The 17,807-nt window shown below is 43.9% G+C and overlaps 2 protein-coding genes across 10 annotated transcripts in view; both read left to right on the top strand.

Moving 5' to 3' along the window:
• The window catches only part of celf2 (cugbp, Elav-like family member 2), a 105,773-nt gene extending 97,908 nt beyond the window's left edge, over positions 1–7,865 (top strand). For 3 of the 6 annotated variants that reach the window (XM_068306376.1, XM_068306378.1, XM_068306377.1), the window contains 4 exons: positions 147–326; positions 431–574; positions 1,812–1,971; positions 3,717–7,864. In XM_068306376.1, the coding sequence (XP_068162477.1) occupies positions 147–326; positions 431–574; positions 1,812–1,939 (452 nt within the window). In that variant the 3' untranslated portion in view covers positions 1,940–1,971; positions 3,717–7,864. Of the gene's footprint in view, positions 1–146; positions 327–430; positions 575–1,811; positions 1,972–3,716 lie in introns of all 6 variants that reach the window. The other 3 variants (XM_068306380.1, XM_068306379.1, XM_068306375.1) reach the window with 2 other exon arrangements.
• A 734-nt stretch (positions 7,866–8,599) lies between these two features.
• Positions 8,600–17,663, top strand: LOC137589062 (uncharacterized). Of its 4 annotated transcripts, XM_068306497.1 has the most exons (18): positions 8,600–9,397; positions 9,904–10,028; positions 11,199–11,442; positions 12,214–12,401; positions 12,501–12,689; positions 12,776–12,948; positions 13,070–13,202; positions 13,308–13,477; positions 13,558–13,628; positions 14,025–14,212; positions 14,291–14,476; positions 14,598–14,779; positions 14,886–15,009; positions 15,104–15,217; positions 15,301–15,381; positions 15,459–15,628; positions 15,714–15,781; positions 15,864–17,663. In XM_068306497.1, the coding sequence occupies exons 4-18, from the start codon at positions 12,246–12,248 to the stop codon at positions 16,499–16,501; spliced, it is 2,643 nt and encodes an 880-aa protein (XP_068162598.1). In that variant the 5' UTR covers positions 8,600–9,397; positions 9,904–10,028; positions 11,199–11,442; positions 12,214–12,245; the 3' UTR covers positions 16,502–17,663. The 4 variants fall into 4 exon arrangements, with proteins under 4 accessions (XP_068162598.1, XP_068162599.1, XP_068162596.1 ...); XM_068306498.1 differs by lacking the exon at positions 11,199–11,442; XM_068306495.1 differs by having other exon boundaries at positions 11,199–12,401.
• The last annotated feature ends 144 nt before the right edge of the window (positions 17,664–17,807 follow it).

Genomic DNA, 17,807 nt, shown 5'->3' with positions numbered 1-17,807 from the left:
TCTGTGTGTGTGTGTGTGTGTGTGTGTGTGTGTGTGTGTGTGTGTGTGTGTGTGTGAACACAACCTCCGGTGGGAGCGCTAACCAGTAAGAGCATTCTTCTTTCTTTATTGTTGGGTTTTATGTAAAGTTGCTCAAATGCTCTCAGGTATGGCGGCTCTGAACGGCGGCCTGGGGGGGGCCGGGCTGACCAACGGGACGGCGGGCACCATGGACGCGCTGACGCAGGCCTACTCAGGGATCCAGCAGTACGCCGCCGCCGCGCTGCCCACCCTCTACAGCCAGTCGCTGCTGCAGCAGCAGGGGGCCGCCGGCAGCCAGAAGGAGGGTGAGCGTCCCCGGGGGGGTCGGGTCGCCCCGTGTTTGGAAGCAACGACGAGCCCCACTTCATTACAAACCAATGCTGACCTTATGACCCCCCCCCCCCCTCAGGTCCCGAAGGCGCCAACCTGTTCATCTACCACCTCCCCCAGGAGTTCGGGGACCAGGACATCCTCCAGATGTTCATGCCTTTCGGAAACGTCGTCTCCGCCAAAGTCTTCATCGACAAACAGACAAACCTGAGCAAGTGCTTCGGTAGGAAGACGACCAATCAGAGGCTTCGAAGCGTCTCTATTCGCTGACACTGGTTCCGTGTTCAGGGGGGAGAACCAATCGGGTTTAGGTCGAACACAACCGAAAAGTTAGTGTTGGAGTTTGAAAACTTCTTGGATCGTCCCGTTTATCCCGTTGGGTCACGTTTCATTTCTGACAAAAGACGACCCGCATTAAATTGTTCTATTCTAACTATAATAATTACGGTGAATCCAGTTTGTATCAACTTTATTAGCAGCGTCCTCGTGACGTCACACCAACCTTTATTTCTGGTTGGTTGTTGGGAGTTTTCTGTGTTAGCGGCCCCTTTAAGAAGGTAGTCATGTGACCGAGGCTAGCATCTCGCAGTCACACTTGTCAGGATGTGGGACAAGCGAGACGCGGCGTTCTCGACAGGAAGCGAGGAACCGGATCCCGACCTCCGGTTCGGCGTTGGGTCCGGCGGAGGTTTTCGGGTCGGCGCTCTGCGGCGTTTTTAACGTCGGCCGTCATCTGTGTTTGTTCCACTGCAGCTGCATTCTTTCATTATTCTGTTGACGCGACACGGCGGCCCCCCCCCCCCTTCAGGAGTCATTAAAGTTTAATCCCGTCTTATTGTGCGCCGGCGGCGTCTTTTAATGTCGATGTAATCCAGATAAATCAGATCTGGAGGCAGACGACGCCTCCCTCAGACACTTTATTATTACCTTCATTTTTGAGACGGAACAAACTCAGTAAATAAACAGCTAGGAGTCCGGGCGGCTGCCGCATTGCATTATGGGTCAAAACAGCGAGAGATATGTGTGTTAGATTGTGGGAAATGTTTCTGCACTTGTTTCCCCCAACCTCAGGTGAAACACGTTAGCATAGCATGTAGCACAGGGGGGTCAAACTCATTTCATTTTAATCAAAGGGCCAGATGTAACTAATAAGTTTAAGTAAATGTAACTCAATGTAATTAAGTTCCTCGCAGTTAATGCGAAAAATGACATCAAACACAATTTAGATCATTAACTTTGTTCAAAATGTTTTTGTCAGTTAAAACGGGCTGAACTACTGCATTGTGGGAAATGTAGTTTTTGGTCAATCCACACTTTTGACCTATTTATTTTTAGACTGACCTCTTATGCTCTCGTGGGCCACATAAAATGATGTGGAGGGCCACATTTGGCCCCCGGGCCTTGAGTTTGACACATGTGATGGAAGTGGTGCCAATGTCTACTTTTGCCCCCCCCCCCAGGCTTCGTCAGCTACGACAATCCCGTGTCGGCACAGGCAGCCATCCAGGCCATGAACGGCTTCCAGATCGGCATGAAGCGGCTGAAGGTGCAGCTGAAGCGCTCCAAGAACGACAGCAAACCGTACTGATTAGCTCTGTTAGCCCCGTTAGCACTGCTAGGGTAAGTCCCCCCCCAACGAGAAAACAAAAAACCGAGCCACGACCTCCACACTGGGACTGGGTGGGGAGGGGGGGGTTGAGACACGCCCTGTTTTTCTCTTGTTTTTCTTGCTTTTTTGAAGGTTTTTCTGTTCGGCTTTTCTTATGATTTGTGAGTTCCTTTCGACACATGAACGCTTCCATTCCCGCCATCACTTTGTGCCGTTTTGCTTCGTTTACAAAGGAAGGAAGTCGCTTCGTCCTCTCAGTGATTATTCACCCATCCTTCAGGTTTCGAGGTCAACAAACGAAGCCGTGGGGATTTTTCTATTTTTTTTTTTTTTTGGTTTTTCCTCTCATTGGCGAAAGGTTTTTTGGGTTTTTTTGTTGGGTTTGTTTTGGGGGGTTTTTTTTCCCCATGCGCTCGCAGATATGCACATTTCGACCTTTGACCTCCGCGGTGTTGGTTGCAGGCCGCCGCTGCTTCTCCAAAAAAAAACAACAAAAAACCCCTGAAGCCTGCTGGCAACCCGGGAGCAAAGGCTGCAAAAGTATTAGTGGCCTCTTCACATTATTGTTAGCGTTAGCGCTTAGCCTCCACGACCAGAAGACACACCCACTCCGGCTATTATTTGTGTGAAAATATAAGGTTTTTTTATTTCTCAGAAGATGAAAACTAATAATTTTCTGGGTCAGATCACATTGGTCTAGAAAGGGATCTTTACGGCGAACATTTTCCAAACCACATTTTCCGATGAAGGCTCTAATAATAATAATAAAAAAAATTCTAGTTAGGAGTAGAGTTTATGGTTGGAGGTGGGAACTGACAATACTTGATGCTTGTTGAAAGATTTAAAAAAAAAATAATTCAAAGTAAAGAAAGCCACAGGCCTGTAAATTTTATTTGTAAAAAAAGCAGTTCTATTTTTATACATTTTTACTGCCTCAGATTAAAAAAAAAAAAGGATTTTATTTATTGCCTCTTCGTTAATTTATTGGACTCCGATAAACTTCGTTCCCGTCGACCCTCGTGGAGACGTCTCGTGGAATTGGGTGTCTCTCTTTTTTTGTTTTTTCCGTGTTTTTTTTATTTATTAATTTTTTTTGTCCGGCGCAGAACCAAATCCGCCGCCATTCGAAGCCCCGCCCACCACGCTCTCCCTGTGTCATTGATTGGTCTGTTTGTCCGTCTCTCTCTCTCTCCATCCGTCTGTCCTTCATGGGCTTGTCGACTTTCTACCTTTCATCCTCGCGTTTGCGTTTTTCGTTTTGAGTGGTTTTTTTGTTTGTTGGTTCGTAGCCCCGTCCCCCCCCCCCTTTTTTTTTTCAAATACTTCTAAATGATAAAAATTTTAAATAAATGGTCCCACCTCCCCCCTCACCCCCATTTTTTTTCTCTATTTTTTAATTATTTTTTTTTATTGTCTCCCAAATGACAACATCCATCCGGGATCTGATGGATCAAGATTTGGGGTGCTGTTTGTTTATTTTCTGTGTGTGTGTGTGTGTGTGTGTGTGTGTGTGTGTGTGTGTTGCCTGTCACTATAACCCTATAACCAGATATCACTTAAATAAAAAAGAACAAAATCGAAGCTAAAAAAAAAAAAAGCCAATGAAGTCGGTTTAGGTGTGTTGTTGTTGTTCTTTGCCTCGTTGTTGTTGTTGTTGTTTGTTGTTGATTTTTGACTAGATGCTGTAGTGTTGTGCTGCTCTGGCTCTCTGTGTGTAACTCTCTCCTCTCCCTTGTTTTTTCTTTCCCCCTTTTAGAACCATCTCCATGCCTGTTAGCTCATCGTTTGCCTAGCATGTCTCCGTGGCGTCCCAAACAAAAAAAACAAAAAAAATAAACACCAAAACAAACAAAAAAATAAGTGCCATCGTCCTCCTCCTCCTCTTCCTCCCCCGTCATTGTTTTTTCTGATGTCTTTTCCAAGCTCACCTGATCATAACCGGTTCTCCTCCTCTGCTGCCGCCTACTGAACTTTTTGAGCTTTTTTTTTTTTCTTCCTATTTTTGTGTTGTTTTCTTTTTATTGTTGTTGTTTTTTTTTTTGCATGTGACCTCATTTGGATCTGTTTTGTAGGGGGGGGGGGGGTTCAGGGAGGGAGCGAGGTGACAAAGGGTGGGGCCGGGTCAGGAAAAACGAATCAATGTGAAAAAGATATAAAGCTGCATTCATATGAAAAAAGACTGAGATTTTTAAAAACAAAACGTTATTTTTGTTGTTTTTTTGTTGGTTTTTTTTCAGGTTTTTTGGGGAGAAAAACGTGGCAAAATAATTTCCATTCAGTGTTTTCTTGCCTTTTTTTTTTTTTCTCCTTCTTCTTTGTGTTTTATTTTTCTTCTTCATTTAAAGTAAACTTGAACGTTCACCGCAGGAATTGGCGCCGTCTCGCTTCTGGTGCGACAATTTAAAATTAAAACAAAAAAAAACACAAAAAAAAGCCGGCGCGGACCAGAAGCGTTCCACGCCTCTTCCTCTGAGAAATAAGACTACTTCCAAACAGTTTTGAGTAAAAAACTGTCTGATCAATATTAGACTCTCAGAGCTCTCCAATGGTTTTTACATTTTTCAGGCAGTGTAAAGTTTTTTGATAAGGCCATTTTAAGTGGCTCTGTTTCTCATTCAAAGTCTATATATAGAACCACTTTTTTCTAGAGTAGTAAAGGTAAAAACAAAAAAGACATTTGCCCTGTTTGGGTGGGAGAAATGCTACCTACTTGTGTCACCTTTTGCTGAACTGACTCACAGATAGACAATCCGTGGTTTAAATGCACATGATGAAATGACCTATATTTTCTACTGTTTAAATGTATAGAGGAAAGAAAAAAAAAAACAACCTACTACGATACCTGTAACCTGCGTTAACGTCGGTGCTTCTCGTGAGTTTAGTTGTGGTTTCATCACAAAGTCTAACGGTCTTAAATGTTCTCATGTTTTTTTCAAGAGAAGACTAAAAAATCGGTTTACTTGAACAAATAGAACAAAGCCTTTCATATTACTATAATAGTTCATTTGTTGGATTTATTTCTTACTTTTCCTTTTTTTTTTTTTAAGGAGTCCCTATTTGCTAAATTTATTGTTGGTTAATTAGCTATATAAAAATTCCTAAAAATATATATAAATATAAATATATCTATATCTATATTATATATATATATATATACATATATATATATAAAATGTCAGCTTGTGAAGCATCAATGTCATTTTGATTTTATTTCTCTCGTGGGAAACAATATTTAGATGTGTTTTGTTGTTCGGCAAAAATGTCTTATAACGAAAAAAAGATCAGTGGAGTTTAGTGCCAAATCCTGGAGGTACTTCCTGCCTAGCGCGTCAGTGTATTTCTTGTGAAATGATTTGATAACATGGGTATTTTATTATAAGTGTTTTGTATGGATCCCTCATATTTAAAATATAGATTTAAAAAAGAGTTTGTTAACTTGCTATTCTGTGGTCTTGTTGCCTGAAAATGTCATGTTTGCTTTTTTTTTTTGCTTTTTTTTTTTTGGTTTGATTTCTTTGTAAAGATGTAAAAAAAAAAAAAAAAAAGTGCCCATGTGTTCTATATAAATATATCTATATACACGCACACGGACACGCACACGCATCCTCGTGCAGACCTCACACTTTTACTTTCTTGTTGTGCGTGAGAGCCCCCGAGCGTGAAAGCCTCCGCAGGTGACCGCCGACACACACACACACACACACACACACACACACACACACACACACACACACACACACACACAGACACTGAATTCTATTTTTACAACCGTTCCATTCATCAGAGCCTTACCACAGATCTTTGCACTCCTCTATTCGTCGCACACACACACACACACACACACACACACACACACACACACACCGACGTCAGGGTTCAGTGTGTGTTCTGTTTGTCCTCAGCCCAAAAATAAAAAATAAAAATAAAAATTTGAGGCGCGAGTCAAACGCCAAGCCTTATTTTATCCAAATCCTCTAATCCCCCCATCGTGGGGTTCAAACCGTTTCTGAGTTGTAGCCGCCGCCGCCGCCGCCACCTCAGACGAGCTTTGATGATGTAAGCACAGCGCAAGATGAGTCGCCACGTTTGGAGGAACCAGCACACGTGTGAAGAGAGGCGGGACGTTTGACTCGGACTCTTTTTCTCCATGCGTGAGTCTTTGTGGGCCAAAAAAAAAACAAAAACGTGTTCAGATGCCAAAGTGTGTCCGTGACATCCTCATCGTCTCGCCGTCGAAGCCCCTCCCCCCACCCCCTCCCTGAAAGCCTCGTTTACGCTCTGCAAAAAAAAGAAAAATGAGAATAAAAAAGGCAGCATTATTTTCTACAGAAGCTCACCAGTCGCCTTAACCAGGGAGCGTTAGTCGTCAGTCCCTCAGCGATGTGTGCCGCGTCCAGCTTCACCTGTGTGTGTGGTGGCCCCGCCCACTGGAAGGCCGCCGCCGCCTCGCCCCCGGTTGCCGTGTTATTGGAATGGCGATGGAGAAGGGCCTCAACAAAACCACAGTTTTTATTATCAGGAGCCGGCGGTCAGGTCTCGCAACGAATCGCCCAAAAACCTCCCCGCGGCCTCCGGCACCAAGCGTCTGGGTTTGAACGTCGAAGCACAAGGAGGAGGGGCGAGGAGAAAGGGGGCGGGGATAAGGCGGACTTCCTGTGGGAGGGGCTCACCTCGGGGGCTGCCATCGCCGATGCTCGTCGTGATCTTTCTATCTCGTCACTTGTTCACTTCTCTGTTCTCCTTCTTTCTTGATTATCTTAAGTGCTATTTATCAAACAATGAAAGGAAAAAAAAAAATCAAACTTGTCGTTTCTTTGCATTTTTAGCTTCTGTCGGAGTTTTTTGAGGAAACAAAATGTTTTGTGTGTTCTTTCTTTCTCTTCCTCCACCTCTTCTTTCTCTCTTTTCTCTCTCTGTGCCGTAAAAGAAAAGCTTGTTGTCTGTAGAAATGATCCAGATGATTATGTTTCTGTTTGACTTCTTTTTTCGATTCTCAGAGGTTTTTTCAGTAGTTTTTTTTTTCTTGTCTTGAGAGAAGCCAAAGTCAATGCATTTCAGTGGATCCTGTAAGCGTGATGTATGTTTGTTTGACAACACGGAATCTGTCACTGGATGGGATTTAAAAAGTACAAAAAATGCAGGCTTTCCTATTTCTACAACTGATTGTACTTATGCATTTTGTACCAGTGGAATTTTTTATACTGGAGATTAAAGGATACAACAAAAAAAAAACCTTAGAAAAAAATCGCTGTCTGGCCTGGTGGTGGTGTGGCCGACCCTGACTGGTCCCCGAGTTTGATTTCCTGCTGGCATCCAGAACGTTGGCTTTTGATATCAGATTTTCTAGGAGATCTTTGGCTTGATTTCTCACTTCTTTTTCCTCACTTTCTTTCTTTCTTCCTTTTTTTTTTCTTCCTGTTCTCTCTTTGTTCCCCCCCCCCCAAAAACCAGAGGATAGCTGAGCGTCTTTTTGCTTTCTCAGTAGTTCTAGCCAGTTTGTCTCTACAGCAGCGCTAAGTTTCATTTGACTTCTGTATTGTGCCGTCTACACGATAAGACAATTATAGAAAAAGAAGGAATAGAAATATTTAGTCACCTTCAGTGGATTAATGTATTAGTTTAATAAAGAGATCAACTAATTAGAACTTTTTTGCTTTTAGCTGTTTAGATTTTTCCGGTTTCTCTGTCCTTCTCTGTGAACTAACTGTGTAGCTGAAGCAGTCAGAATTATTTTTGTAAACGTATGTTCTTGTGTGATGCAGTTTTTTGCTTCTGTCTCCTATATTAAACCATTTTTCCTAATACTTGTCTCTCTCTGTGTTGTTATGTTCCAGTTCCTGTCTGATGTCGTGCCGTTCCACCTCTCCTCTCTCCTCCCTCCACAGTCTCTCATTCTCTTTCCCTTGTGTTCATGTTTTGTTCTTTTTTTTCCCCACTTGGTGAAGTCGATTCCATCTCCAGCGACGATGCTGTTCTCACCCAACATGGTGAATATACATCAAACTGTTTGTATGTATATTACTGTGTGGCCCAAGCCGCCGGGCGACAGTCAAAACACGCCAAAAACCAGCCGGGAACGATTGACCGCTGGCATTCCCTCAGCTCGCAGGAATAGTTTGACATTTTGGGAATTTTACATGTTTTGGAAGAGTTTTCCAGTTAGCCGCTAACTAGCGGCTAACTGGAAAAGGAGAAAATCGTCCAAAAATGATTTATCAGAGCAGCGATCAGCCGCCATGTAATCAGAGTCATCATCGCACCCAAGCTCTGGGGCTAGCTGGTCAGAATCCTCACATAGCTTAGTCAAAATACGGTGTCTTTTTTACGGTTTTTATTCTAAATGTGTGCCGATCAATAAAGTTTAATCGGACACACACACAAATGTCATTTTAGTTGGTAAACTTGCGATTACGTTGATCAGAGATTCAGACCATAGCAGAGACTTCTCGCGCTAACAGAATAGCTAAACCGCTCAGCTTCTAACAGTGCTGGTTGGCTGAAATTGTTGTAGTTGCTAAAGCTAAGCTAGCTGCTAAGCATAAGCTAATCATTAATCATATCAACACATTGATAACGAATCGAGAAGTTGGCGAATTTCCCAAAATGTTAAGTGTGAATCCTGCGAGTATTGACGAAGTAAATCTTCATCATTGGCTGGTTCTTCTAATAAAAGGGTCAACCGATTGGGGAACAGCTGCTGATTGGCCCTGATTGGTGTGTTCCCTCTTCCTGTCCGCCGTCCTGGGCGGGGCCTGTCCACCTGAGTGTCCACTTTGTGTCCGATCCACCCCCCTCCCCCGTTCTGTCTCACCGTCACAACTGCATCCCCAGTAGAGAGAGAGGAAACAGAAGTCAAAGGTCAAAGGGTTCACCTGTCCAGGAGGGTTTAGACGCGTCTATTTCCTGGCTGCTTCCAGGAAATAAAACATCCCATAAACTGCACATTTTCCACTTGAAGTTGCAGCGCTCTAAATATTTAATCTTTACGCCTTCGTGCGACGGATCTCCACGTCGCTGTACGTTATGAGCTCTCCGGCCCGTTGTGGTGTCTTCAGGTTTTATCGCTGCACCCAACGAGTCTCTTATTAAATATTGATTGTGAGGTTCAGTCAAGTCAAACAATAAACTGCCCTCAGCCGGTGAAACCAATCCGTGGACAGGTTGATATTACACCTCTATTACGGTACTGTCGACGTGCGGGCTTTAATTCAAGAAGGGTTTCAGTTTTTTCGTCAGCGTTCTTCAGATTGCTCTTTTGGTTTTATTCCCTCTTCAATAAAGACTTTAAAGGTCGGGAGGAGCAGGAGGGGAAGGCGAGGTGTGCATTTACAAACCAAACTAACACGATTGGTTGGGGACGCTCACATCAGGTAGCCTTGAACGGTTCGGTGATCCAACCTAGGATGAGATGATCAGCCATCGCCGTGGAGACTGAAGGTAAGGTCCACGCAGTTGGACGCGATCCTCCGGCGAAGATGCCTGAATGCCAAAAAAAACCACTTCAGTCTTTTGAATCGGACCGCGTCCGGGAGATTTCAAGGATTCGCAGTTGAAAAGTGTGCTTCCTTTCAAACTAATATTTTATTCAAAGTTCAACAAACGATTCACGAGTGAAGAGAAAATCACTCAACGAGCCAACGTGTCAAACGGTTCGCGATGGAAACCTGATGGCTTAACCTGCTTTTGTTGTAATTAACCGAGTAAAAATGAGCGAAAGGTGTCCAAACAACCTTGAAAACTTCAGTCGTTCACTCCGGCTGATTTCTCTCAACTAAAAAATGCCTCTCAGGTCTTTGAAGAATAAATGACACTTGAATAAATCAATACAAGACTATTTGTAGTGAGTAGCCAGGAAAGAGATTGGATCAATAACCCAAACATAAGTTATTGTGTGCAGAGCGAAACATTGGAGCGATCAGTCAAGTCATGCAGTTACTCCACAGGTTATTCAGAGACATAAGCAGCTGTAATGACGCAGAGAACGCAAAGTCGATTCGGTGACGTCCCCATGGAAACGTGAGCGGGTCCTTCCTGCAGACGCCAAGGAGGAGAACGAGAAATGAACGAGGTGAGCAGTTTAGTTTAGGTTGATGGCCTCCTGATGGCGCTACTATGCAGTTGGAGGCAAGACTCCAGGAAACGGTCGGTTTCATTGTCGGTCAGTCCGACAACTTTTTGGCTCATGAACTTTGCCCCACCCTTCTACAATTTTTAGCTTATTAGGGAAAATTGAGAAACTTTAAATGTCTGCAACTAGAAAAGTGTCAGGTTGGGTCCAAATTTATCCAAGTGGGGTTTTGTCTCTGACCTCAAGTTGACCAGTCAAATCTGGAGAGTATTACCTCGAACTAGCATAGGCTTGCCCCCAGCTATACCATTACTCAGTGAATTGACACCTTTAACAGGTAAGGCAGGGAGAACAACTTTAAAACTAGAGACGCATCATTAATCCCAAAGGAACTCACGTGAACTCGGTGGAAACACTGACGGTATTCTCTTTGCAAATGGATCAATACACAACCATCTCAAAACTCGACAAAGATCGGATTCCCTCTTAATGCCTCTGAATTGTTCCAGTGTCCATCCATCTTGAACAGTCTGGTTTTGGTTGAGAGCTCAGTGAAGACTCTAGTTTTAGCTTCAGGGTCAAACATTCCCCCATACTGGGACCCATGTGGCTGGAGAAGCGTCCAAGGGTCTCTTGAAGGTGGCAGTGGACACTCTGAGTTCTCATAAAGAGGAGGTCTAGAGAGTCTAAGAATCACTTTCACCTTCACAAAAGAGTTGGTGCTAAAAGGAGGTCTGCTGACACCAAAACTTGGTTTCTGAAGTGAGGGGGTGGAGTTGATAAATGTCTGAGGAAGTCAACGTAGGACTGCTGAGCATTATTTTCTTATTCACTAAACTTAGTCTACGAAGATCAAGTTCTGAACACGAGAGGAACGAAGTGATCAAGCCAAAAAAACTAAATATAACAAAAAAAATCTGAACTAACCTTGAAAAGAAAACCTCTTGACTAAAAACACCAATCAATCCTCAGCCTCCCTCTACTTTTACCTCATTTGTATACATAGTTGATCAAAACCATCCAAAGCTGCACAGCATAGCATAGCATTCAGTCTCTTGAAGTGAAGTCAGGTGACCCCCACACACTCATCTACCCACAGGAATGCTATGCAAAGTTTGCATTTGCTTGGGAGGACCTGGAAAAAGAAATGTCTACAATTTTTTCTTCCAGGTCTTCCAGGAGCGCCGTGTTTCCACGGTTTAGTGATGCGATGCCGCCATCTGGTGCCGACAGTGGAGCATTTAACCTGCTGGAGACACTCCAGCCTACAGCCAACCATAGTAGAGCAGAGAACACGTGTAACGTACAACTGGCTCAACTGTGTGGTTCACCTGTGTGGCTGGGAGTGGAATTATAATCTGCAACTGCACCTCGTGAGACACGGGTGGTGTGTTTGGTCAGAGGTGGGGAGGAGGTGAGTTTTCTGTCTTTGGATACCCCAGCTGGCCCTTCATGACTGAGGCGTTGTATTCCAATGTGTTTTGTTTCAGGCGATTGTTACTTGTAATGGCGTAGAATTGAATTGGATCAACATAGCGAATTTCTTTGGCTGATTTTGTTGCCTGGCAACAAAATCAAAGCACCGCAGGCCACATGGACATGAACCTGACGTTTGATCACGTTTCACTTTGATGGCCGCATATTTCCTTATCATGTTTCTGGTTGTAAGGGGACATCAAAGCTTGACATCTCTGTAATTTATAGTTATATACAATAAGCAGTAAAGACACGAGGCATCTGTCGGACGAGCCATTCTGAGGTTCGTATTCGCTGTTTGTGAGACTTCACTCAGAAAAAATTGTACCCATGCTGAGAACTACCCGCTAACACACAAATAGGTTCTCCCCGTGTTTACGTGGGTTCTCTCCGGGTTCTCCGGCTTCTTCCCACCTCCAAAAACATGCGCTTCAGGTTGATTGGCTGGTCTCAAATTGTTCATAGGTGTGTGTGTCTGTGTGTCTTTCATGTGACTCCGCCTTGCACCGGTGTCACGCCCAGAGTGTACCCTGCCTCTCACCCTAAGGGATAGGCTCTAGCAACCTTACAACAGCAGAAGAAGCACTTCATGAAAATGAATGAATGAACACAAATAGGAACTTTTTTGGCCTCTGTTACGCGGGTGATGTTTGTGTGCAGCAGCAGGAGTTCTGTCATGGGTTGACTCTCATATCTTTTGCGTCTTTAGGAAAAACATGCGCATCGAACAGACCTGATAGTATGTACTATCTGCACAGTGACACCGCTACCTACTCTGTCCTGACTACAGTGTCTAAACATGACTCTGGTTCAGTGCTCAAGGCCGTGACTGCCAATGGAGAGGAAGTCATGATTCAGACTTTCAATTATGCCATTGAGGAGAAACAACAGAGAGAGGTACACTTCTGCACTCCGTTTCACTCGTTTGAATCCTCTTTACTTAAATTAGTCAGTCCCATCACAACAAACTAAATGTTTTCTCTCTTTCCTCCCAAGTTATCCAAGTGGAAGGAGATATGTGTCCAAAATCCAGAGGGCAAATTCACGGTCAAGCTCTTTGAGTGGTTTGTCCAAAACGACATCACCTACCTGGTATCGGAGATGAGGGACGTGAGTCTCCTCACGATGTCCAAAGAGGAAGTGATGCCACTGTGTCTGCAGTTTATTAGGCCTATCGCAAAGCAGGTTTGTTCTGTCAGAACATGGAACCAGACCGTTAACATTACCCCTTGTCAAACTGATCCTACCTTATTCTGGCTTTGTTTCGGCAGCTGTTCCTGGCGTTGGAAGAGCTCCAACTTGCTAAAACTGTGCATGGTGACATCACACCGGTAAATGTTGTGTTTGTTGATGAGAGGAAACAACCGCACAGGATAAAATTAATAAAGACGATCAACAGCATGAAGCCTAACAGTCTTATTTCTGGGAACAAAGACTATTACAGGTAACCCCGTCTGATGAGGCTCAGTCTTTAGTCGGACATTGCTCACCGTCCTCCCTTCAAACATCTGCAGTGTTCTGTTGATCCTTGTTTCTCAGTTTTGGTTTTTGCACACCCTCCCCAGAGCTCCTGAAATTGGACTTGGACTGCCCGTCACCGAGGCCGTTGACGTGTGGGGAGTCGGCTGCACGCTGGCCTTCCTCTACCTGGGTTACCATATCACCCAGGAAGCTTTTAACAGTCTGGATGACCTTAATGTGAGAACTGTCCTTTTTCGTTAGGTCTGAAACACTTGCTAATGACTCGTCTCTGGGAGGTAGGTGGACTGAGCCAGCTTACCAGATGTTGTTTCCAACACGCAGGTCAAATCAATAGCAGAAGAAGCTGAATTTGAGGATGCGTGGGCATTTGTTAACCTCTTGAAACAGCTGCTGCAGCCATCCAGCGAGAACAGAATCTCTGCCCATGAAGCCCTGCAGCATCCGTTCATCACTATGGTCCACCTGATTCATCACTTTGACAGCAAAGTCTAGTAAGTGACTGGATGTCACTTTGGATGCAATGATGAATTAGTTGATTGCATGGCTCTGACTGTCATATTATGTTTTGCAGTCTGGGTGAATCCCGAACTGTCATGGGCGAGTGTCAGCTGTTTTCAGGGGAACCTGACCAAGAGTGCTGTGGTACGTTGAATGTCAGAGGTACAGCCTCTGCTGTCAGTGATGACCCTGATGCTACCAGGTCTTTTGATAGATATAAAAGTAGCTCAGATGTAGTGCAGTACAGAAGCACAGACACAAGGCAGAAACCTAACAGTTGCAGTTCAATGACTTGATATCAAAAAGTCCATTTCAGAAGTGAAATAAGTCAAGTGGTCAAAAAAATGGACATGGAAATGTTAGCCATCCAGATAAAACAGAAATGTTTCACAAGAATGGATCATTACTGAAACTGTTGCCCAAACAGAAAAGTTCTCATGGTGTTAAAACGACAAGTCTGTGGTTTAAAATGTGTTTTGTCGCTTTGATTCGAGTATCCAGGCCTCACATCTTTCATCTTTCTGCCTTCTTTTCTAACAGCAATCTTATCGCCAAGCAAAAAGAAATATAGACTTGTCCTGCACAGTACCACTGATTCCTACACCATTTTAGACAAGATTGGTTCTGGCTCCTTTGGTAATGTGGTCATGTGCCAGAATAGGACAACGAAAGAGAAAGTGGTTGTGAAGATCCCCAAGCCCTCTTGTAGAGGGGCCTTGATGGCAGAGGTAGATTTTGGATCCCACTGAATCATTTTCTTTCAATAATTTATGTGTTCCATACATCATACCTCTTTTTCCCCCCAGATGTCCATACTAAAGGAGATCGGTGTTCTGTTTCCAGACAACAAGCACATCCTCAAGTTCTTGGGGGAATGTGGCTTCCGAGGACGGACCTGTCTGGTTTTTGAGAAGCTGGACCAGAGTCTTCATACATATATACGAGCCAGAAAAGCAGAATCTCTCCTAGTGATTAGACCTATTGCAAAACAGGTTTGTATTCTAATATGGAACCAATCTATCGGATCTACGCATTTGCAACTCATGAAAGAAAAGCCAAACATCAGCAAATGGAAAACTGAATCCCGAACTTGTCCTCTCTTTGTTTCCACAGCTATTCCTGGCTTTGGGTGAACTCGGGACTGCTCAGATCGTGCATGCCGACATCAAACCGGACAATATTATGTTTGTCGATAAGCAACGGCAGCCCCTCTGGATAAAGCTGATAGACTTTGGCTTAGCCAACAGAGTCTTCAATTTCAAAACTGGCATGACACTTCAGGCGGTAGCATACAGGTATCTACAAGACTATCCTGCAAGACTCATCAAGTCCTTCATTCGAATGTCCACCTTGTTCCATTCCTACCCATTCCACATCTTTGTTTTTGTTTTCCCTTCCCAGGTCTCCAGAAATCTACCTTGGCCTGCCCATCACGGAAGCCATTGATATGTGGGGAGTCGGTTGCACCTTGGCCTTCCTGTTCCTTGGATGTCACCTCTTCACTTGTTTCAATGAGTGTCAAATGGTAGGTCAGCTACCTCAAACAAGTGTGCACAATCAAGTAAAGACTGTACTTACAAATTCAGCTCATGTGACTCTGACTTGTGTTTTGTCTGTAGGTAAGGCGCATCGTAGATCTTCTAGGTCAACCAGAGGACCACCTGCTCAGTAATGGGAAATTTACCCATAAGTTTTTCAAGTTTGATAAAGGAACAAATACTTGGGGATTAAAGGTTGCGTAACGATTTTGTCCTTTATTTCATATGATAATTCTCTGATACTATTTAAAGATGGTTCTCATACATTGTTTGTCTAGAAAGAAAAATTTTCATCGACATGGAAATCAGAGGTGAATAATATTACCAAACATCTGACATGTTTGCAAGACCTCATTCACGTGAGTAACACTGGCTCATGACCTGTCATTGAGAGGTAGGGATAGATTCACCTAGGTGACACTGTTTCCAAACTCAGATCCACCCAACCCACAGTGAGGAGACGTTGGTCGACACGACGGCTTTCGTGGACTTGATGCAACAGATGTTGCATCTTGATTGGAACAAGAGAATCTCTCCCCGTAACGCTCTGCAGCATCCATTTATCACGATGGAACACCTGACCCAACAGGGTACCTACAAAGACTAGTAAGTAACCGCATGTCTGCCGAAAGGTGTTGTAAGACTGATTGACCGACGGATGATTCACCAATCGATCGTCATACTTTTTCAGTCTGAATGCCTCTCAAGCCGTCATGGACGAGTGCCCAGCGTTTTCACGACCTTCCCAAGACTCCTCTGGTACGTTGATGTCACAAACAAACCCCCCCTGTCACCAAAGACACCAAGATGGACTCTTGATTAATTCCCTTTTTTTCTCCAGGTGCAAAGGTTTCAAATCCAGATCCACTTGTCAGTACATCTCAGAAAGGAACTGGTCAGCATTTCAGGTTGTCTGAGGAGGCTAAAGACAAAAACTCGAGTACTGCTGTCCTCGACTCTTCTTGTTGCCTGCAAAGACTCCTGACAAGGATTCCCAAATTCTTTCCTCGAGTCAAGAATTCTGATGGAGAAATTCCTCCAGTCCCAGATAAAAAAGACCTGGAAGTCGACCCGTTACACCCAGGACATTGTCAATGTTCTAAATATGAGAACTCTCCTGTAAGGTCGCCAGAAAGGCCTGAACAAAACAGCTCATGTTCTGATGTCCCCGCCTCCACTGGTCGCCTGAAAAAACTCCACAAGAGGATTCGTAAATTATGTTGTCGTGTCAAACGTTCTGATGGCAAAATTCCTCCAGTGCCAGATGGAGATATTTCTCAACGTTCCACGTCGGAGAATATTCCGGGCAGGACGTCACAAAGGACTGAACAGGACGAATCCAGGCCTGATGTCTCCACCTCCGCCGGCTGCTGGAAAATAATCCTGCGAAGGATCGGCAGATTAAAGGTGTTGACCTGTAGGTGGCGCATTGGCAAAAACAAAGTCGTTCCCCAACACGTGGGCAGTAGCTCGTCTTGACACATCCATCCATCCATCCGTCCATTTTCTTGTGGACGAAAAGACCACAATTTATCGTCTACGCCACTTCTTCCACTTTGCGGGTCACATGTGTTGCTGGAGCCTATCCCAGCGAACTAGAGGCGAGGTACACTCTGGGCACGTCGCCACGTGAAAGACCAAGAAACAATCACGCACTCAATCTGACATCGATCCACCTAAAGGAAGCCGGAGAACCCGGAGACAACCCACGCAGATACGGTGGTGTGGGTTGTTTGTCTTTCGCGTGGCTTCACGGTGCGCTGGCGTCACGCCCGGAGTGTCCCCCGCCTCTCTCCAATAGGTGATAGGGATAGGCTCCCGCAAAAGAAGAGGATAAAGAAAATGGATGAATGGATGGATGGTTCTATTGATAAATATATATAAAATAAATATTTATATTTTTAATAAACATTATTTTGTAAATGATGATTTTGTTGCTAAAGATGAGACCATAAGCAATTCAATGAGAATGAAATTAGAACAAATACCAAGTAAAAACAGATTTGCAAGGCCTGCAAAGCCACAGAAGGCAGCAGAAGAAACACTGGTAGAAACTTTTTGAAGACTGCGGCCAGTAGAAAACATGTCCTAGTACAAAACTATGGATGAATAAACCCAACCTGTTTATTAATAAGAAAGAAATTATTGCTAGTGTTGTTAAAAGTTAGAATATCATAATTATTCCTAAAACTTTGGGTAGAACCCTCCTTATTTGGGCAAAGTGACCCAAAAAAGACAACAGATCACAAATTTATCAATAACACTTAGAAAATCATTAAAAATTGATAAAATAACTATTTTCAAAACTACATCCATGCACATTTAATAAAGTAAAGCGGTTTCTGCAGGCAGGTGGACCGTGTGTCGCTAGAGAAAAGTAAACCCATCAGTTTAGACCTGAAAACTGAACAATCCAACTTATTCTAGATTAACGCATTCATGGGTTTTAAATAAATTAATAAAACCATCTACGTAGAAGCGGTGGGCTTTTTTGTTTGGGGCATCAACCTCTTTTAGGATTAAATTAATCTCCAACATGCCTAATGTTTTAATTTTAGGGTTCCATACTTCTTAAATGCTCGTCCGGCCTGAACTCCAACACACCCTCTCTGCCTACAGAGGTCAGTGTGAACGTTCAGATCAGGTCAGCTGACAGCTGACTGATGTTAAACTGTGGTCACATGACCATGTCACATGACGTGTCAAATAAATCACTTTACACTGCTGTGAATGTTGTTGCTCTGCAAACATCAGTAGAATGGATTCTACTGGGAACAAGGGGATC

This window comes from Antennarius striatus, chromosome 22 (genome assembly GCF_040054535.1).
Source record: "Antennarius striatus isolate MH-2024 chromosome 22, ASM4005453v1, whole genome shotgun sequence".
Classification (NCBI taxonomy): Eukaryota; Metazoa; Chordata; class Actinopteri; order Lophiiformes; family Antennariidae; genus Antennarius; species Antennarius striatus.
Note: the sequence above shows the minus strand (reverse complement) of the source record. Positions and strands in the feature narration are given on the sequence as shown.

Excerpts from the sequence above, each read along its gene's own strand:
- LOC137589062 (XM_068306495.1), top strand. The coding sequence starts at position 12,108 with ATGAACACAAATAGGAACTTTTTTGGCCTCTGTTACGCGGGTGATGTT. Across the intron at positions 12,690-12,775 it reads TTAGGCCTATCGCAAAGCAG|CTGTTCCTGGCGTTGGAAGA; the intron begins GTTTGTTCTGTC and ends TTGTTTCGGCAG. Across the intron at positions 12,949-13,069 it reads GGGAACAAAGACTATTACAG|AGCTCCTGAAATTGGACTTG; the intron begins GTAACCCCGTCT and ends CACCCTCCCCAG.